We start from the raw sequence: 20,220 nt of genomic DNA on the forward strand, positions 1-20,220 counted from the left end.
AGAGGATTCAGACCTAGCTTGCCGCTTGCTAAGCCGCCGTACACACTGGCAAAGTGAACTCGTCATTGTGAAGAAAGTAATTAACCAAACTGCACGAAATTTTTAGTTTATATTTCTTAATATCCATAGCCGCCAAAGGTTCAGTTGTTACGACCTTAAAAACTTTAATACGGCAGTAAAAAAAAATAATACACGAAAAAGTGTTTTTAAGGTTTATGAAAAGTTTTAGTATCTACAATTTTTGTTACCAAATTATTATGTATTCCTGATTACTCTAACTATGTAATGCAAGAAAACAAAATGTGCATCAAGGGTCAAATATCAAACCGAAGTTTACTAAATATTGATAAACATAACTATTTCCTCGAAATTGCCTTGTATGTTTTCAGGTTCTATTCGCTCTGGCACATGCACAATGAAAAATACCTTCAAAATTGTAGTATTCCCAGTATTTCATACGATGATTCCACCAACGGAACAACATGCACAAGTCCAATATCACTAGAAGCGATCAATAATCTGGAAGTTTGCAGTAATTCAAAATACTTGCATACACTTCAATATAACTCTTGATATTCTTAGATAGTCTTTTAAAGTTTCATATTAGGTCTCAAAAGAATAATTATATAAACCAATATAAATTGACAGTCCTTTTCAGTCTGGTTCATGTCAATTTTTTTTATTTGCCAGCTAAATCATTCTTAACAAAATTTTAGTTTTTTTTACTTCGGACTGCGCTTGTTTTAAACATAAAATATTTAATTACAAAAATTATTTAGTCTATAGAGCAAAACATTAAAATTTCCACAGATATGCTATGGAAAAGCATAGAGTAATGGTGTAGTTTACCATAAAATTATAAATGGTATTACTAAAACAAATATATTAATTAAATTGTCTATACAAACAAATTAAGTACAATTTCATTACAAATTCTTAGGAACTTTGCTAAAAAGCATATTTCGTAAGTTTTTGTAACGCGATACAATTGTACAAGTGGGAGCGCGCGTGAAACTCGAAAACATACAAGACGATTCTGAGCAAACGGCTATATCCATCAACGATTAGTAAACGTCTTTTTGATATTTGATCCTTAATGCACATTTCGCATACTTTTATTACATTTCTAGTGTAATCTGGAGAGAAATATCGTTCCATAACAAACATTGTACCAAATCACCTGCCAAACCTTAAAATCACTAAGTGACTTTTTTTCCTGCCGTATTATATTGTATGAGGCATTAAAAACTTACCCATTACAGGCTATGTACATCAAGGAATAAAACAAAAAAAAATTTAAAAAAAATGTTTGGAAGTTTACTTCTTCACAATGACGAGTTTATTTTATCGCGGCATACTGCTGCCTTGGCCAGGCAATATCAGCCCTATCTCAATCCTTCAAGTTACGTTCGACGCCTTCAGCCAATGAATGCCAATGAATACCTTGGGCAGTTGGCATATAGCTCCGCTCCCCTTCTCAGACAGCAGGCAGTAGCTTAGTAACCTGGTCGGCTGGGGATGAGATTTGCCAACCAGCCTGCTTACCAAGAACCATGAGTCCATGACTCTCGACACATTGATAGAATCTTTTCTTAATTAGTCCATCAAGTATCACACCAATTCATTATTTTAAATTCACACCACGTCAATGTAAATGTCAATTTTCATAAAGACAATTTAAAATTTTTGTAATATACACTTCTCTGACTGATTCAGCTTAAGCGCAGTTTACCATATGATGTTATCTATTTTTATTATTATTAATTTAAAAAACTTTCCAGGAAGTCCACTTTACACCATTAAAAAGTCGAGCTTTAGTTAATGTTCTTAAAAGATAAATCCTGTGGTTTTTACAGGTTTCCAGCCAAAAAGGAAACAAAGTGGAAGTAACATTTAAAATATGCTGTTTCATTAAGCGTGACAGATTTTTCTTATGACTAATGCCTTCATACAAAACAGAATATTCTTGAAGTTGACGCAGTGTAATACTCTGTAACAACTCAGAAGGTGATACGAGGTACCCTCCATGAACAAAGTCATCAGGTGAATTAGCGGGCACATAAGTTCTGTAATGTAGAAGTGTTTGATTTTGAATCGACGCTGTTGGAGTGGTAGTAAGAGTTGTTTTACACATTTCACACTGAAACTTCTTCAGACATTTCATTGCTGAGTATCCGGCAAAATAATGTATTGCATTATCCTTAAGCGTTTTTCGGCTATCAGGTCTAGGTGTCCTCAAATCATTTGTAGGAAGACAATCTGGAATGAAAAACATATTTTATTTCTTATTAAAGGTAGCTGATGTTTATTTATACATCAACTGTTACGTTTACCTGAAGATATGGTCGAATTGCATTGAGTTCTCACTGTCACTGTCATCGTTGATGAACATGGTACTTCATCATTGTTTAATGTCACATCTCCTATCTCGGAAAATTCACGAGTCTCCCCTGTGAAAGAGAAATCTCACTTCCACATAAGCGAGATTGTTGATTTTTTTTTTCAAGGGATATTTAAACAAAAGTGAAAAAATGAAATAATTTTAAAAAATCCGATGCTATACTTAATTATACTTTGAGAAATATAGATATAATAAAAATTTTAAGTTGTGAATTATTGCTGGCAACAGCATAATGATGGTAGTATGAAATCTCTGTGAATCTGGAGGGGAAAAAAAACTTTGTGCTGAAATCTAAAATATAAACACGCTCATCAATGACTTACACACTGACTCTGTAATGCTTGCATGGAGGTAAGAAGAGGAGTATGCATGCAGTGTATTGGTGACGACAAAGAGTTGCAAGTTAAGCTCATTAACTTAATAAGTTTTGTGTGTGTAGGTAAGGGAACACTGGAATTTTTGACAAAAAATTAAATTTATAGATTTATAGATTTATCAATTAGCGCCTTAGGCGCCTTACAAATCTAGTGTTGGTGTCAAGAACCATTCATATCAAACATTTGAGTGTAAGCCAAATGCGCAAATGCCTCCTCCTTGGTATCTGGAGACGCAAAAGTATTTATTATTTTTATTCATATAGGATTGTACAGTTAAATTCCATTACAACAATTTTATATACCTACTATCAGAACCGTCTTGCATTGTCGGGGGGAACGATGCTGACTAGAAATGCATAACAGTCATTATTGATGATTTTATTTGATTTTAGCACTCGGAGAAATAATATATCACACAAAAATAATATGCAAAGTAATTACCTTGACATAAACCACGAAACTCCAAGTTCATGTCATCATTCACTTCAGTTGTCAATGAAGTTATTTTTCCATCTTCTGGTAGGATTAAATTTTCTTCATCAGCCTCGCAATTGGCTGAAGAAGGTGGCATCAACAGTCTGACGGACATGTTGTGCTGCATATTTCTTCTAAATTGCTGGGCAGATGGATTTGAACCATGACCACATCTCTGGCGAATAACAGATAATAGGTTTTCAAGTGGATCCTGTTGTAGCCGTGACGTCAAGAGGAAATGTATGCCCTCTTCTTTCAGATCTTTCCACAACAATAGTACACTAGTTATTGTTAATTAAAAGTTGTTAAATGTTGGCGGTGATTTTTTTTCTTGTTTGCAATTTACCAGCCTGCAATCCACTTCTTGACATGATTAAATTTTTTTTGGGCTCCGGATTAGACTCTGAAAGTGGTTTTCTTTGGGGAATTGGCTCAGTTGTTGATTTACTGTTTAAATTGTCGAATAAATTGTTCATCTTGCAGACAAATTCCGCTGTAGCTATTGTTTCTTTAACATTTGTACATTCAGCCGTTACTGAATGTTACATTAATGCTGCGTAAACCGAATGGCTGAACACCTGTGCAGCTAATTTTACACTTAATTTGTTGAAAGAATTAGGATGAATGTGCCTTTCACACAACTTAGGAACTGCTCTCGCAGTTTGCGACAGCGAATCGCTGCATGCCAATTTTTCAATAGCCCTCCATGTTACAATTTCACCATCCACTATAAAATCATTTTTCATCAAATTATTTCTGACAAATTTCAGGAGATGTTGTGTGTCGTAAATCACATATATTTAATGTTCTCCGAACATCATGTAGGGGCAATGTTTTGTGACTCCTAAACACTCTAGTCTTTTGGTTGGATGTACCCTGGTCACTGCGAGACAGCCTTGCGCGGCGGTGTTATCAGCCAGATATCGGCTCCATTACTTACTAACCCCCTCCACAACCTGACGCGCTCATATGACCGTCTGCTGGCAGTGTGATCTGCGCAGGTTCTTTTCCTTGTTGTCCTACTCGCCGCAGCGCGTGCCACTGCCTCGCACTCCCGCTAGCCCTGCCATATCGTGGCTGTTAGGCCAACTATTTGAATAACGCCCCAGAATCACGAAAGTATTTCTCCATATTGAAGCGACTTCTATCCATATACATATTCAATGCCGCCACCGAGACCACACTACGACTCTGTGTCCACGGACCGGCTATACTATACTACTGTGTGTCATAATTCATTAAGATGTTTTGAAAAGCCGTGGCAGACACTGGGTAGCATACATATGTGGTATTTAATCAAATTACCTTTTTTGAATTGACCAAGGACCGAAGCAAAGACAGGAATCTATCGATTCAATCAGTAAATTAAAAGGTAGTTATATATATATTTTTTTGTAATTTTTCCTGAATATATAATATATAATTGTAAACACAAGCACGTGACTACTTGGCTGATTATTTAAAATAAGTGGAAATAAATACAAGAAGCTCGTACTCTATGCATGTGAAAATTTGGAAATTCGTTTGTGGCATTTAAAGAACAATCAAATTTTAGACACAACATTTTATTTGTTACAAGACATGATTGAAAACGTTGTAAAATACAATAAACTAATGTCACACGTATCATGAAACAAAATTAATTATTTTAATGATTACTGTTCACAAGCCATGTAAAACATCTGAAGCCTAGTTGGCCACACATGTTTCTTAAACTGACGTATCTCAAAACAAGTTTAACATTAAAATGGTCGTTACAATATCTCTCACGTAGAGCAACAAAAAGAGTAACTACTAGTTTTTGCATAACTGAACACAAGTTCAAGGTCTAGTCTAAAATATGATCGGCCGTGTACATCGTACATCAGACCTAATTCGCTACGATCCCAAAAATCGTTAAACATCCAAAATTAAATTTGATATCGAATTCCTGTTGATGAGCATGTCCATGCAATGAATAACACCAAATCCTTTAATTTCTTGTGTTACAAGATTGTGAATGCTATACCCAACATTACCAACATCGTGACACAAATGACTAGTATACAGGCTATACTATCGTCAAGCACGCCAATAAACTGCAGTCAACCCCGGACTGTCACGAACAAAGCGTAGTAAAACTTAAACATTAAGGCTTCTGAACCATCAAAAAAAGCAATTACAATTCAAAAACTAAAAGATAAGGCAAATATATGTTATCGCACTCAACAAGGTTACAAGAGACCTATCCTGCTATCGATCAAAACGAAAATAATCAACCTCACTTTAAGCTTAGCTTCCTAATTCCAGTTGCTTCAAGAGCTCGAAGACGAAGAAGCAATATGTCTTACTGCCTTTAAAACCAAATCTACGATATCACTCGTACGCATGCACGCAGAGGAACGAACCGAATCAGGAGGGGTAGGGAGGGAGAAGTAAAGCTAAACGGGAGGGGAAGAGCACATCAGAAAAAAACAAACCGTCGTTTTGCGGTGCGCACTTCAAAAATAACGAATCCTATCCTGGCTCCCAGTTCATATTACTGTTACTAACGTGAGCAGGGCCGCGGCGCGTGCAGGTTCGGAGCTGGCTGGCGGCCCCGCACGGCCGCGGATGTCACGTGGCCGCCACAACGTGAGACATAACGCGCGCGCGTGGTAGATTACAAAGGTCGTCGCTTCCCCCCTCCTTCCATCCGCTCCCCTAGAGACGCTCTGTCTTTGCGGCGTTATCTCACCTTGAAGCTGGGGAATTCCGCGGGCCGCCGACGCCTGTCTCGATATTTCTGGCGTCGGGTCGGCGCGGGATGACGCGACTGTCCCAGCCACACTCGTGAATTCTAGAAGTGGTGGCTGGGCCTATATAAGCCCAGGAAGCCAGCCTCCAAGTTCAGTTGGGAGTTTATCCGGGTGATAGTGCCGCGGGTGCGGCGAGAGTCCAGAGCGAAGTTCCGAGCGAAGCGTCGAACGGAGCCTCGGCGAAGGGAAGTGAGATGGCGGCGGCGGAGTGCGGCGATGGAGTCCCGCGACGGAGGTACACGAGGCGTACTGCGGCGAGAATTGCGCCAGAGGTGCGGCCCAGCGAGGTGTGCGGTGTGTAAAAACCGAGTGACTGGGGAAGAAACTTTTTTGAGGTGTATTTGATTACTAGGCAGTTTAACAAGATTATTTGTAGTGATGTAAATACTGGCAATCAATAAAACTGTGTAGTAAAATCTTTAATTGGGCTATCCATTTATGAAACCAGTAGTTTTCCGAAGACGAATTATTTTTAATAATTCGTAACATTACTAATATCCAAGATTGCGGACAAGACAACTGACAAGATGTCGGGCGCCTTGGTAATAAATACTTAAACACTCTAGAGGTTAAAATTTTAACCAATATGGCAACAGTTCACTCTGGCAGACGATGTGACACTAACGCTCCTGTTAGCAAATACTGAAATTAAAGACGGCTGCCTCAAGCAAACGAAAATAAAGATGTCGATTCTGATGTCATAATCCCAGTTGAAAGCTTGCAGCAGACCAAAACAAAATGGCGGATGTTACGTCATACTTGCTGCCGTAATATTAACATTGGTATTAGTGGGATGTCTGTCGGTTGGTGGCCCCTGTGGAGGAAGGATCCATTGTAATTTTTTTGCCCTCACTGGTTTCGTACCATGGAATTTGAGTTGCATGACAATAGTATGTTTTTTAATTAAAAATTAATTAAAATTATTTTTAATGATTTTTATTTATTATATTTTCTTGCATAATAATAACAGATTTTTAAGATGGCAGCCGGTACGGTTTTTGCAACGTTTACATCATAATTAGAATTAGTGGAAAGCAATATGGGGAATGTAACTTCATAATACAAGATGGGCTCCAATATGTCGGATACACGATAGTGGGGTCAAGGTCAAAGGTGAATTTCATAAAAAATGTCCGCTTTGATGTCACAACCCAAGATGACGGATATCGGCTCCAGCTCCTAGCACCGGCACCAGGCACAGGAGGAACTATTTTATATTTATATATATATATATATATACCTATATATACACTACTTATATATTTTAACTCATTTCAGTTTATTTGAAAATAATATTTTGGTAATAAGACAAAGACAAAAAATTTAATCTGACGTCTGATAAACAGCATTATAAATATTTTATATATATTTTTCTTTTTTTGCTGCTTTAAATTTGCAGGCCAATGTTTAAAAATCTAATTATCAAAAGCTTAAGTTATTAAAAACAAGGTACAGTTTATTGATAACACTAAGCTCACCATGGTGGATAGTGACAATGTCATGACACCAAGGTTTGTATCAAGGTTTAATACCGCCTTTACCTTTCGTACTACTTACATATTGTGTGAATAGTAAACAGCAATACACACACAATAAGCAGTCTCGATTATATCGTGGTTTCATTTTACTCGTCCAAACTAAGCATAATTTGCTTTTACATAATCAGTCATCTTTGGTCTATAACAAATCCTTTGGTGGGTTTACGTGAATAGTTGACCACTTTTTTTATAACTCGCTCAAGGTCTTCAAGGGTGTGTCAAGAGCAATGTGTTCCAATGATTAACGTGAATCACAAATGTACGTGCTTCATGTATACTTTTATATCTAATGAACTCGCGAAATAATCGTGGCTCTAACTGTTAGTAGAGGCATACAAAAGTAACTTTATTATTTGGAAAGAGGTTGGAATGTAGAAAATTATACACCTAAACTTCACTTTCATTGAGCTATGATATTTTCGCCATGCCTCGAAGGACCAGAAACCAATTAAAAATTACCTAATCACATGCAATTATACGATAAAGTAGAATATATCAGCAGCAAAGGCTACAATAGACACCGATCTTTTGGTGTGCAAGTATGTGGAGTTCATCCTTTTAACCAGAAATAAAAGCGATTTTTTCTGGTCTCGATCGTAGTGTTGTTATTGTGTTTGTGTGTTAATGTACCAAATAATGGATCATTATAATTTTTTATTTATTTGTTTGCAGATGATGATTATAATGGGAGTGATCGGCCTTGTAGTACTTGCTATCATTGTAGGTAAGTAATCGATTGTATTGTGTTTAAATAATTTAAGTATTTTAAACATTCCATTAAAACTGAGAAAAAAAATCATTCCTCATGTGGTTTTCATCTTTAGTAAAAAGCTGTACTTTCAAGTGTTACTTTACAGATTGTGGCTTGGATTAAGAGCTGAGGCCGCATCACCATCGTTGTGATATAAAACTCCGGCTATCACAATCACTACAACACCACATAGGGCATCCGCTAGGCTTTAAGGCTTGGTGGCGTAGCGTTGAACACCATCTTTGATTGTGACGTCATGGCAGCCATCTTAGAGTAAAAAATGACTCAGAATGACTTAAAATGACTCGAAATTTCTAAAAATGTTTCTATTTAGAAGGACGAATTCCCATTTTTAGGAAAAATTACAAGTTTTATTCCTCGAAAATTCATAAGTTCGGAATTTGAAAAACCTCAAAAGAATTTTGCCATAGAAAGAATACAAATACCCCAAAGAGGTTTAAAACTCCTAATATCAAGCCTTCTAAGCCTCTGACGGCCATCTTCGATGACTTTGAAATTTACCATAAAATTTAAATACTTTAATTTTTAACCTAAAAAATTGGAAACAAATTCCAAAACATATTAAAAGAATCGCTTACTTCAAATGTTTAGTTACTTTATCGATTTCGGTCCTCGGTTCGATTCTCGGTGAGAGTAAACATGTAGTTTATTAATATTATTAAAAATTCTTGATATGAATATAAAAATTTATATAAAAATTTCTTACATCACAACCGCCACATTAATTATGATGTAATCGCTGGAATTTGCTTTACTGCCAGCATCTTGAAAATCCAAAATTTTTATGCTTAAAATTCGGGGAAAATTCCATAGCAATAAATATACTGAACGATAATATAATTTCTTGTTATCGCTTCGATCCTTGGTCTAAACAAAAAATAATTTTAGACAAAAAAATACTTATATAATAAAATATGGTGAAACGTCCTAAAATAAGCTTATTTTTCTAGCCAACCAGCCTCCTGTAAACCAATATTTCCGCCATCTTGAAAATTCGTAATAATGAAACTATCAATTTGGGAAAAAGTTCAAAATTCATCAAAAAAATAACTCGTTGTTCTACTGATTGAATTGTTGGATTCCTGTCCTTGCTTTAAACCTTGACTGGTTCAAATATTTTAATTTTATGTAAAAATACTTATTTAATAAATCATGCTCAAAATCCTAAAATTAACTTAAGTTCTACATAAAACAGCCATTAGTTAGTCGAAATGGCCGCCATTTTGGAAATTTTTACTGATTATTCTAGAAATACGGAAAATTCCAAAATTCATCAAAAATTCACTTATTAAAATAATGATTGGCGCAATAAATTTCCTTTCCTTTGTTTGATTCGCGGCCTACGATAATGATAAATAAAGATGAAATATTTTTTTAAAATTCTGTTTCCCATAAACTTTCGCGGAGTTAATTAATAATTCACTTTAAGAAAAACAACTCTAGACAAAATACCTGTGCAGCGCATTAAATACGTAGTTGATATGCCTAACATGGAAGTCCAAATTTTGATACCTAGAATACATTCCGACCAGTTCATGTAAAATGCTATTAGTATAGGCAAAGTGTCTTTGAACCACCATACCAGGTCATGAACAATGTAAATCGTATAGACCAGACATTTACGAACCTCATGACTCTATAGTTAATCTAACATACTTCAACCAGTCAAGAAAACTACTTTGAACTGTCAGACCTAAAGTATTATAAATCACTTACAATCAATTGGACCAACGGAAAATTTTTCATGCTTACTAATGGACCAAGAATCCCTGAAAAATGTTTTATCAAGACTATTAGAAACAAGAAGGCCCAGTTGCTCGAATTGCGGAAAAGGCGGACACACACTAGAAAAATGTTTCTTACGAAAACCCGATAAAAATAAAGGATGGAAAAAATATGTACACGTAGGAGAGCTATTTTGTAAAAATTGTAACACTACAGGACACACAGACGCGAATTGTCGACGTAAACAAAGAGATGACAGAAAGACTTTTCAGCCCCACAAAGAGGAGAGAAACAGGGGAAACTCCATATGCTTTGAGTGCGGTAAACCGGGACATTATGCCCGAAACTGCTTTAACAAACACGGAAAATACAACAATAACAATTTTGCCAAAGGAAATGATTATCCAAATCAGTACAGGTATGACCAAAGAAATCACAAGGAATTAGGATATATTAACAAAGGAGGGCGAGAGGATAGACCTTCCTATACCGAATCGCGATTATGGAAACATGGGGAAAACGCGGGAAACTATAAGGGGGGCATTACGAGCAGCGGTATATGCACCCTAAGGAGCCGAACACAGACAGCTGCAATAGAAAATCTAGAATAGAGTATGAACAAAGTAACGACGATGCTATCTGTACCAAGAGTAGTATAGTTTCTTTTAAGCTAGATGAAATACGTGAAGCAGTAGACTGCCTTATAGACACAGGGTCCGACATAACACTAATCAGAGAGAATGTTCTAAATAAGAGTATCCTATCGGCCAGTGATAAAAAGGAGAAGACTAAGATTCGCGGTTTAGCCACCAATATAATGGCTACAAAAGGGACTGTTAATTTAAACTTTTGTTTACCATCTTCCACAGTAAGATATAAATGTCACATTATAGAATCCTGTCCTCATGCCTGTATTTTGGGCAAAGATTTTCTAAGTTTTACTAAATCTGTTGTGGATTTCGAATGTAATAGACTGATAATCAACAAGGAGCAAATCCCATTTTGTGAAGAAGATCATGCTGTCAAAAATATGAGAATTCATGTACCATCTAGGTGCGAAAAAATAGTGCAATTAAATGCTAGCAACGAAGGATTAGGACTAGTAGAAAAACGAGAAATAGAAAAGGGAGTTTATCTAGGAGATGGATTGACGGAAGTGATAAATGGCAAATGTTTATGTTCTATATTAAATACTAACGAACACGAAGTAGAAGTAGATATGCCCGTCGTTGAATTAGAGGAAATACCCTCTACAGCGAAATTGTTGAGTATTCAAAATTCCGATAGGGAAAGGCAAGAGAAATTGGAATCGATGTTAAGGGTAGAACATCTACACGACACAGAAAAAAAGCAATTGCTAAAATTATGCAAAGAGTTTGTAGACATTTTTCACTTGCCCGGTGATACACTCACATGTACTCCGACCATGGAACATAGTATCCCTACAGGTGCTGAGACGAGGCCCATTAATGTAAAACCATATCGTTTTCCGGAAATTCACAAGGAGGAAATTAAAAAACAAGAGACACAGATGTTAGAACAGGGTATTATCAAACCCAGTCTGAGCCCTTGGAACGCGCCTATATTAGTGATTCCAAAAAAACGAGACGCTTCCAATCAACAGAAATGGAGGGTCGTTGTAGATTTTAGAAAACTGAATCTTGTGTCAGTGGACTCGGTGTATCAGATGCCGAATATTACAGAAATATTAGATCAATTAGGACAAGCAAAATATTTCTCGACCCTAGATTTGGCTAGTGGTTATTTGCAGGTAAGGATGAAACAGGAAGATCAACCCAAAACCGCATTTAGTACCCCGACGGGTCACTATGAAATGTGCAGAATGATGTTTGGGTTAAAGGGAGCTCCTGCGACCTTTACGAGATTAATGAACACTGTTTTGTCAGGACTAAATGGAATTAAATGTCTTGTTTACTTAGATGATATCATAATACATGGCCAATCAGTAGAGATACATAACGACCCGTTAAGAGAGGTTTTCACTAGAATGAGAGAGCATAACCTTAAGCTACAACCTGATAAATGCGAGTTTTTACGCACGGAGGTAACGTTTTTAGGACACATGATTAGCGACGAAGGCGTGAAACCAGATCCGGAGAGGGATACCCTAGACCAAAGAACGCTAAAGACATCAAAATGTTTTGCGGATTAGCCTCGTATTACCGAAGATTTATACCGAACTTCAGCAAAATTGCAAAACCCCTCTACAACCTTGTAAAAAGTGACGTTCCCTTTATCTGGGGAGACGAACAGGAAACTGCATTTAACACCCTAAAAGAAATCCTGACCTCAGAACCAATTTTACAGTATCCGGATTTTAATAAACCGTTTATCGTGACAACAGACGCTAGCAAACTAGCTATAGGAGCCATTTTGTCCCAAGAAGAAGTAGGTAAGGACAAGCCCGTCGCCTATGCCAGCCGTACGTTGAATAAGGCGGAGGTCAATTACTCGACGACTGAGCGCGAAATGTTAGCGATAGTGTGGGCTGTAAAATATTTAAGGCCCTATCTATTAGGTCGCCATTTCATGGTGATAACCGACCATAAACCTCTACAATATGTTTTTAACGTAAAAGACCCTAGTTCCAGGTTGTTAAGATGGCGGTTAAAATTGGAAGAATATTCATATGAGATTAAACACAGAGCCGGTAAAACTATCATGCATGCCGATGTGCTGAGTAGGCTTTGCGAAGTAAAAGAAATGGAGGAATCGACAACAGACGAATCTCACTCTGTAGAGGATAGCACTGAGAAACAAGAGGGTGAATTATCCACGGTAAGGAAACGGGAAATTATTAAGGAATTTCACAACACACCGATAGGAGGCCATCAAGGGATCGCCCGAACATACGACCGAATAAAACAATATTATAAGTGGAACGGGATGAAAACAGACATAGAAACCTATATTAGAAGGTGTGACTCTTGCCAAAGGAATAAATTAACGCGGCCTTACATAAAAATGCCGCTTGAAATTACGGACACGCCTAATGTAGTATGGGAAAAATGTGCTCTCGACATTGTGGGACCACTAGTTGAGACTGCCAATAATCATAAATATTTACTAACGTTTCAAGATCTATTATCCAAGTATACGGTAGCAATACCCCTTTTCGACCAAACAGCCGAATCGGTGGCGCGAGCTTTTGTAAACGAAATAATACTAAGATTTGGTATACCACAAGTGATAATCTCAGATCAAGGAAGCAATTTTACAAGTGATCTGTTTAAGAAGGTGTGTAAATTGTTAAAAATTGCCAAAATCGAAACAACTGCCTATCACCCTCAATCTAATGGGAGTCTAGAGAGATGGCACCGTTCCCTCACTGAATTTTTAAGACACTTCATCGCCACCAACCAACTCGATTGGGACGAATGGATAAATTATGCCACTTTTGTCCATAAAACTACGCCTCATAGGTCCACGGGATTTACACCCCATGAATTATTATTTGGTACATGACCTAATATTCCTGGCATCCTACAGAAGGACTTTATAGAAAAGAATTATAATTATGAGGATTATGTCAAAACCTTAAAAACAAAATTGCAAGAGACTTTCAAATTAGCAAAAAAACATTTAATCATCTCTAAAGAAATAAATAAAAGGAATTATGATCAACATGTGAACCAGCACATTTTTCATATTGGTTATCAAGTCCTTCTGTATGACGAGACTGTCAGAAGAGGTAGGTCCAAGAAACTGTCCAGCCAATATGTAGGCCCCTATAATGTTGTAAAAGTAGAAGGAGTAAATATAACCATCCTTACCAAACGTAAGAAGCTTGTGAAGGTACATGCAAACAGGTTAAAGCCGTACTTTTAATTGGTATGTTACAGTCAACTCATTTTTACCCTGTTGCTGAACCCTGAACATGTGAGTGGAGTGTCATCAAGACTAGACATTCAAATCACTAATATTGAAGAAACTTCGGGACTGTACTACGAACATAACGGCAATGGACGATTGTATAATACTGAATGGAGATTAATCTCCTATTTAAATTTAAGTCAGCCTGAAAATAATTGTAATACGATAAGACGATATGTAAGTGTTGTAAATGAATTATGCAATAAGGAAATTCCGGTGTATAAGGGTAAAACTCTATGTTCTAATACTATAACAAAATTATCAAGCAGGTTAGACGCCACTGCGCGCACCATAGAAATTATAGGAGGTATAACCAAAGACCATGTTAGTCCTAGAGTAAAAATAAGTTTCTTTCCATTTAACCTAATAGGGCAATTGAGTAAAGTGATTTTTGGTACACTAGACGAAGAAGATGCAGAATTTTATAATAATAAAATTACGAAACTTGAGAGCGAACAATTAGCTTTCTTAAGCTGAGTAAGGAACAAATTTTTATTGTAAAATCGACCTTGCAAACCATGAACCGAACTGTTAAAGACTTAAATGAGAATCAGCAAATGTTAGCTGACCAACTAGTAAAACTTACAGATGAGATAAAACGCATAAACTTGAATGTAACCGATGCTTTATCTCACCATAACCTGCGAATACGAGTAAACGAGCATTTGACTCTATTAAATCAAGAAATTGAAACCCTTTCATTTCAATGTGAATCTATTTTGAATTCCATAATAAATGCATTTAAAGTGATTTTAAACCCTTATATTATAACACCACAAAAAATCGTTGAATATTTCAATGCATTTCAATCTACTCATTCTTGAGAATTTAATCTACCATTACCAGAAGGAACAATCAAAGATAGTTCCCTTCTTAACCTGATGGAGCTGGAAGTGTTTAGCAAAAGGAACATTTTATGTTATGTAATTAGACTACCAGTAACTGATCATTTATTTTTTGATATATATAGAATCATTCCATTGCCTGTAAAAATGAAAACTGCCACAAACAAATATGTTTTCATAGATCCGGAAACGGATTATATTATGATGGAACACTCAAAACAGTACTACGCAAAAATAAGCAAGTATGAATTGAGTAAGTGTAAAGTAATAACTAAAACTCTTAGAGTGTGTAGACAAACCTTTCCATTGATCAATACTTATGCACGGGAAGATTGTGCAGCCAAATTATTGTATACTACAGGTCCTATACCTAGCAATTGTGTTAAGAAAATAGAAGAGCTAAAGCAGACCCTTTGGATTCAGCTATAGCACAATGAATGGTTATATATTGCGCCAGATAAAGAAACAATTACTATAGTTTGCGATCAAACTGGCTTTCTGGCCGGATTACAATGGTCATCGTTACCCCACTGCCCTCCTCAACCCCCATGCATCATCCTGCCTCGGTGCTGTTATCAATAGCTGAGTGGCCTTGGGAATTCCGGGGGACGCCACATGGAAGTTTCGTGAGCAAGCGACACCATTCTCGACTGAATGGGCGTCGGGTAGGCCCAGGATGACGCAACTCGTCCCAGCTTCTCTCGTTGGTTCGAGAAGAGCGCCAGATTACTTAAGCAGCGACGTCAACCACCACGTAAGTGTCGAGAGGATTTCGAGCGAAAGGAAGGGTGAGACACCCCCCACCCACCCTGGGAGTGGCGCGACGCGGAGTTCGACTTGATCGTGAGAGTGCGGCGATTGAAAGGCGTGAGACTTTGTGTGTGGACAATCGTGAGTTAAGGGGCGAACCACTATTGAGTCTAGCGAACTGCGAATCTTTAAAGACACTAACTGACTTTATATAAACATTTTTAACGACCAGTGATTTGTGATCGGACATTTTTAAGTAAAATTATTTATTATTAGGTCATAACAATACTTATATGAATATATGTTAGACACCTCAATATGTAATATTAAATAAATACAATTTTTTTTTTAAATATTAAATTTAATGTACTTATGATTTTGTTGTGTGTAACACATTCAAAGATGAAACGATATAAGAGTAGTATGTAAATGGCGGTCCGGGCACAGGTGCCAGGCGCTGGTGCCGGGTGCCGGGTAAATGACCGATTGCTCTGACGTCACGGCGGCCGTCTTGGACACAAAAAATCCTCGAAATACCTCAAAAATAACCCAAAATGTTTTAAAATGACTTCAAATTTCCCGTTTTCGAGGGAAAAATTCCCGTTTTGAGGGATAATTTCCCGTTTTTGCCATGAAAAAATTAAAAAAATTCGGAATTCAAAAAACCTCGAAATACTTTAGCCTTAGAAAGAAGACATAATCCTCGAGACGGCTTAAATTCCCCATGACCAAGCCGCCCATAAGCCGCTGGCGGGCAGCATTGACCTTGACCTCGACCATAAAATTCAAATTCTTTAATTAATGACCAAAAAATTTCGAAAAAAAATACAAAAAATATTATAATAAATTGCTTACTCCAAATATTTAGTTACTGAATTGAGTTCGATCCTCCGTTAGATTCCCGGCGAGAGTAAACTAGTAATTTAATAATATATTTAAAAAATTCTCAATAAAAAGTAATAAAAATGTCTTACACCACACACACCATTTTAAATTATGCACCACCGTTGCAATTTTCGTTACGGCCGCCATCTTGGATTCTATAAGTGTTGCATGTTTTGTTACGCCCGCCATCTTGGTTGAGTACGATGTAATCGTTACACTATTCGTTACGACCATCTTGTATTCTAGACAGTTGCACTTTTCGTTACGACCGCAATATTGGAAAACCGTAATTTTTATGCTATAAATTTGAAAAAAATTTCAAAAATTATAACAATAAAATTATTAATTTTTTTTTTATAAAATACAATTTTAAAATATACTTAGGCCTTAAAGTCCTCGTTTCGTACCCGGTAAGAGCGAAAATAATTTTTTCTTCGATAGTTTCTTCCTCCACGGAAGCCACCTGCAGACTAACCTCCCACCACTTATGTCAATGTATATATATATCATTAGCTAGTACGATGTCATGTCCACCATCTTGTTTTCGCCTGCTGGAGGCCTCCATTTTGTTTTCTTTTACTAGAGCATGGTACCACCATTTTTGTTAAAATTTTACCCGCTAGAGTTCAGTTATCATTTTTTATTACTGAGGCGCCTGCCATCTTGAAATTTGGGTGCCATCTTGGAATTGCGTACTATTCAGTTTGAAATTCGGGAAAAATCCATAATTCAATACATAAATTTCAACCAATTAACAGATTTATTATATCAGTTCACACCCTTGGTTCGATCCCTGGCCGATGCAATAATTTTTATTTTTTTTGTAAAAAATATCAATTTCAATCAATCATGATCAAAATTCATAAAGATGCTTAAAATCATCCACTACCAGTCTTCAGTAAGTTGTTCTGACCGCCATATTGGAAATTTGTATTTATTGACCCATAAATTTAAAAAAAAATAATAATTTTCATCGAAAAAATCCCTTATTAATTAACTGATTAAATCGATCGATTCCTGTCTTCGGTTTGATTCTTGACCAGTGTTAGGTGTAACTAAATATTGAATAAATTTAATATTCTGTTTTCCATTACTTTTCGAGCACTCTGCGAAAAAACAACTCAAGACAATATACCTGTTTGACGAATTAAATACGTTGTCGATAAGCCTAATATGAAATTATAGTTTATCGATACTTAGAATAACCTCTAAAATGTTCATGTACAAAGCAATCCATACATACAGACCAAGTGTCTCCGGACCACGAGACCGGGTCATGAACAATGCCAGTATTATTGGCTAGTCATTTCCTGACCTAATGACCTTCTTCGTCGTTAGCTTATTACAGTCAATTAGATCATCGTGAAAGATTTTATACATACTAAAGGACCAAGAGACCTTGAAAAATATTTTACCAAGACAAAGAGGTTTTGAACTAGTAAATATTCAGTCACTAAAGATTTTACTACGCACAATCAAAAAAAAAAAAGGAAACACATTTTGGAAGCACCATCAACAAAAAGGAAGCACAATCAAAGAGGCAGCACATTTGGAAGTACCATCGACAAAAAGAAAGCACAATTGGAAACACAATAAAAAAGGAAGCACATTTCGAAGCACAATAAAAAAATACAGCACATTTGGAAGCACAATCAACCAAAAGGAAACACAATCAACAAAAAGGAAGCACTTTTGGAAGCACCATCAACAAAAAAGGAACCACAAAAACAAAAAGGAAGCACATTTGGAAGCACTATCAAAAAGGAAAAAAGCCCCGCCATCTGAGGACTGCTTATATACCCGCAACCGACGGAATAATATGCTAGTCAAATCAAGAAACATTTACTAAAATATACGAGTCAAATAAACATTTAAAAAAGAAGCACATATGATCGAAAAAATTCAATGCGATGGGATACATTCTAGTCTCATGAATTCGATCCCACCAGTATACGCTAGGCTCCAACAGCTCCAACAGCTCCAAGCTCCAACAGCTCCAAATGCTCCAAAGCTCCAACAGCTTCAAATGCTCCATCAGCTCCAAAGCTCCAACAGCTCCAAAGCTCCAAATTTTCAATAGCACCAAATGATCCAAAAGGCATTGGCTCCAACAGTCATTCGCTCCAACTGTATTTGGCTCCAACTGTTTTTTGCTCCAACAATCAATGACGTCAAAAGTATTTGACTCCAAATAGTCTTAGGTCTAGCACTATTCGACTACAATACTAGGAGGTTACGAATCTACAAGTCTACAAGGCTCCAATTGCTACATCTGTCTTCGGCGGAATTTTCTGTTTGGCTCCAATTGCTCCAGCAGTATTATGCTATAATATTACAAGGCTACTTGGTTACGTAGCTACAAGTCTACGAGGCTCCAAGACTTCATGACTACGCGACTACGAGCCATGAGGTTACGAGACTACGTGATTACGAGTCTACAAGGTTACGAGACTGCGAGGCTACAGGTCTACGAAGCTTCCAGAACACAAGGTTATGAGACTGCGAGGCTACAGAACTACGTAGCTTCCAGGACACAAGGCTTCGAGGCTTCGAGGATACATGGCTCCAACTGGCTACAATAGTTACAGTCAGCGACGAGAGTTAAGATATCTCATGCAAAAGAACTTGTTGCAAGTAGTCCCGAATATTGACATAAGATGCCGTCTCGTGTTGTGTTGAGACAAAATTAATTAATTTATTTTATGTGGGAGGCGGGATGCTAACTAACGATTGCAAAATAAGAAAGGCTTTGCTATACACTTAGGACAAGGAAGTTCGTCCTTCGTGATATTGTTTCTCATCAGTATTATCACATATTATTGGACTGAGAAATGATTTTCTATTTAATTAGAACTGATAAAAATATTGTAAGTGCTGATTTAGTAGAACCAGAAATTCACTAATTAAATGTAACTCTGAATTAAATGGTATGTCTCACTAGGTAAAAAATCGTTCATACAGAGATCTAGTTCTCACAAATAATCAGGAGCAGTCGGAAATAACCATCTGATGTCTAGCCAGGAATAATTAGGAGCACTCTGATAAAACCATCTATATATGTATATATATTGTCAGAAAAAAGGAGCACACTGAGAAAAATCGTTAATTTTCCTTAGTAACAGATCAAGCACCGAAAAAATTAAAAAAATTATAAAAATAAAATAATAATAACAAAAAAATGGATTAATAAATTACAAAAACTGGTTTTTGTCAGCATGTGAACTTCTCATTTGTTGAGCAAGGATAGAGTTCTAGTACAGTCTAGAACTTTTAAATTATGGATTTCTAATATGTCGGCCGTAACGAAAAGGGCAACGGAGTTTTTAAAGATTTTTATTTAAATTTTATTAGTAAATATTTTTTTTATAATTTTTAAAATTTTTCCCGATTTTCTAGCTTTAAAATTACAGATATTTAAGATGACGGACGTGACGTCATACTAGCTAACAATATATATATATATATACCTTGACATAAGTGGTGGGGGGTCAGTCTGCCTGCAGCCACCATGAGGGAAGGATGGGTTGCCATTTTTATTTTGTCCTTGTCGGGTTCGTACCGAGGACTCCGAGTTCCATGTCGTTAGTGTAGGTTTTTTGAAAATATTTTTTATTAATATTTATTAATTAAAATGTTTTATAAAATTTAAATTTTTTTCATTAAATTCGGATAATAAATAAAGATTTTCAAGATGACGGCCGTAACGGAAATTGCAACGTTGACGTCATAATCCTAGATTACGTCAGCGGCTAAGAGCGGCTAGCTCTTAAGACTTTTAAGCC

General features: G+C 36.5%; 1 protein-coding gene across 1 annotated transcript in view; it reads left to right on the forward strand.

Moving 5' to 3' along the window:
* Nucleotides 1–20,220, forward strand: part of LOC134529255 (vesicle-associated membrane protein 2-like) — a 541,017-nt gene that overhangs the window by 433,014 nt on the left and 87,783 nt on the right. The window contains exon 5 of the mRNA XM_063363155.1: nt 8,240–8,291. Coding sequence (XP_063219225.1) covers nt 8,240–8,291 — 52 coding nt within the window. The remainder of the gene's footprint in view (nt 1–8,239; nt 8,292–20,220) is intronic.

The sequence above is a fragment of the Bacillus rossius genome, chromosome 2, assembly GCF_032445375.1.
Source record: "Bacillus rossius redtenbacheri isolate Brsri chromosome 2, Brsri_v3, whole genome shotgun sequence".
Lineage (NCBI taxonomy): Eukaryota > Metazoa > Arthropoda > Insecta > Phasmatodea > Bacillidae > Bacillus > Bacillus rossius.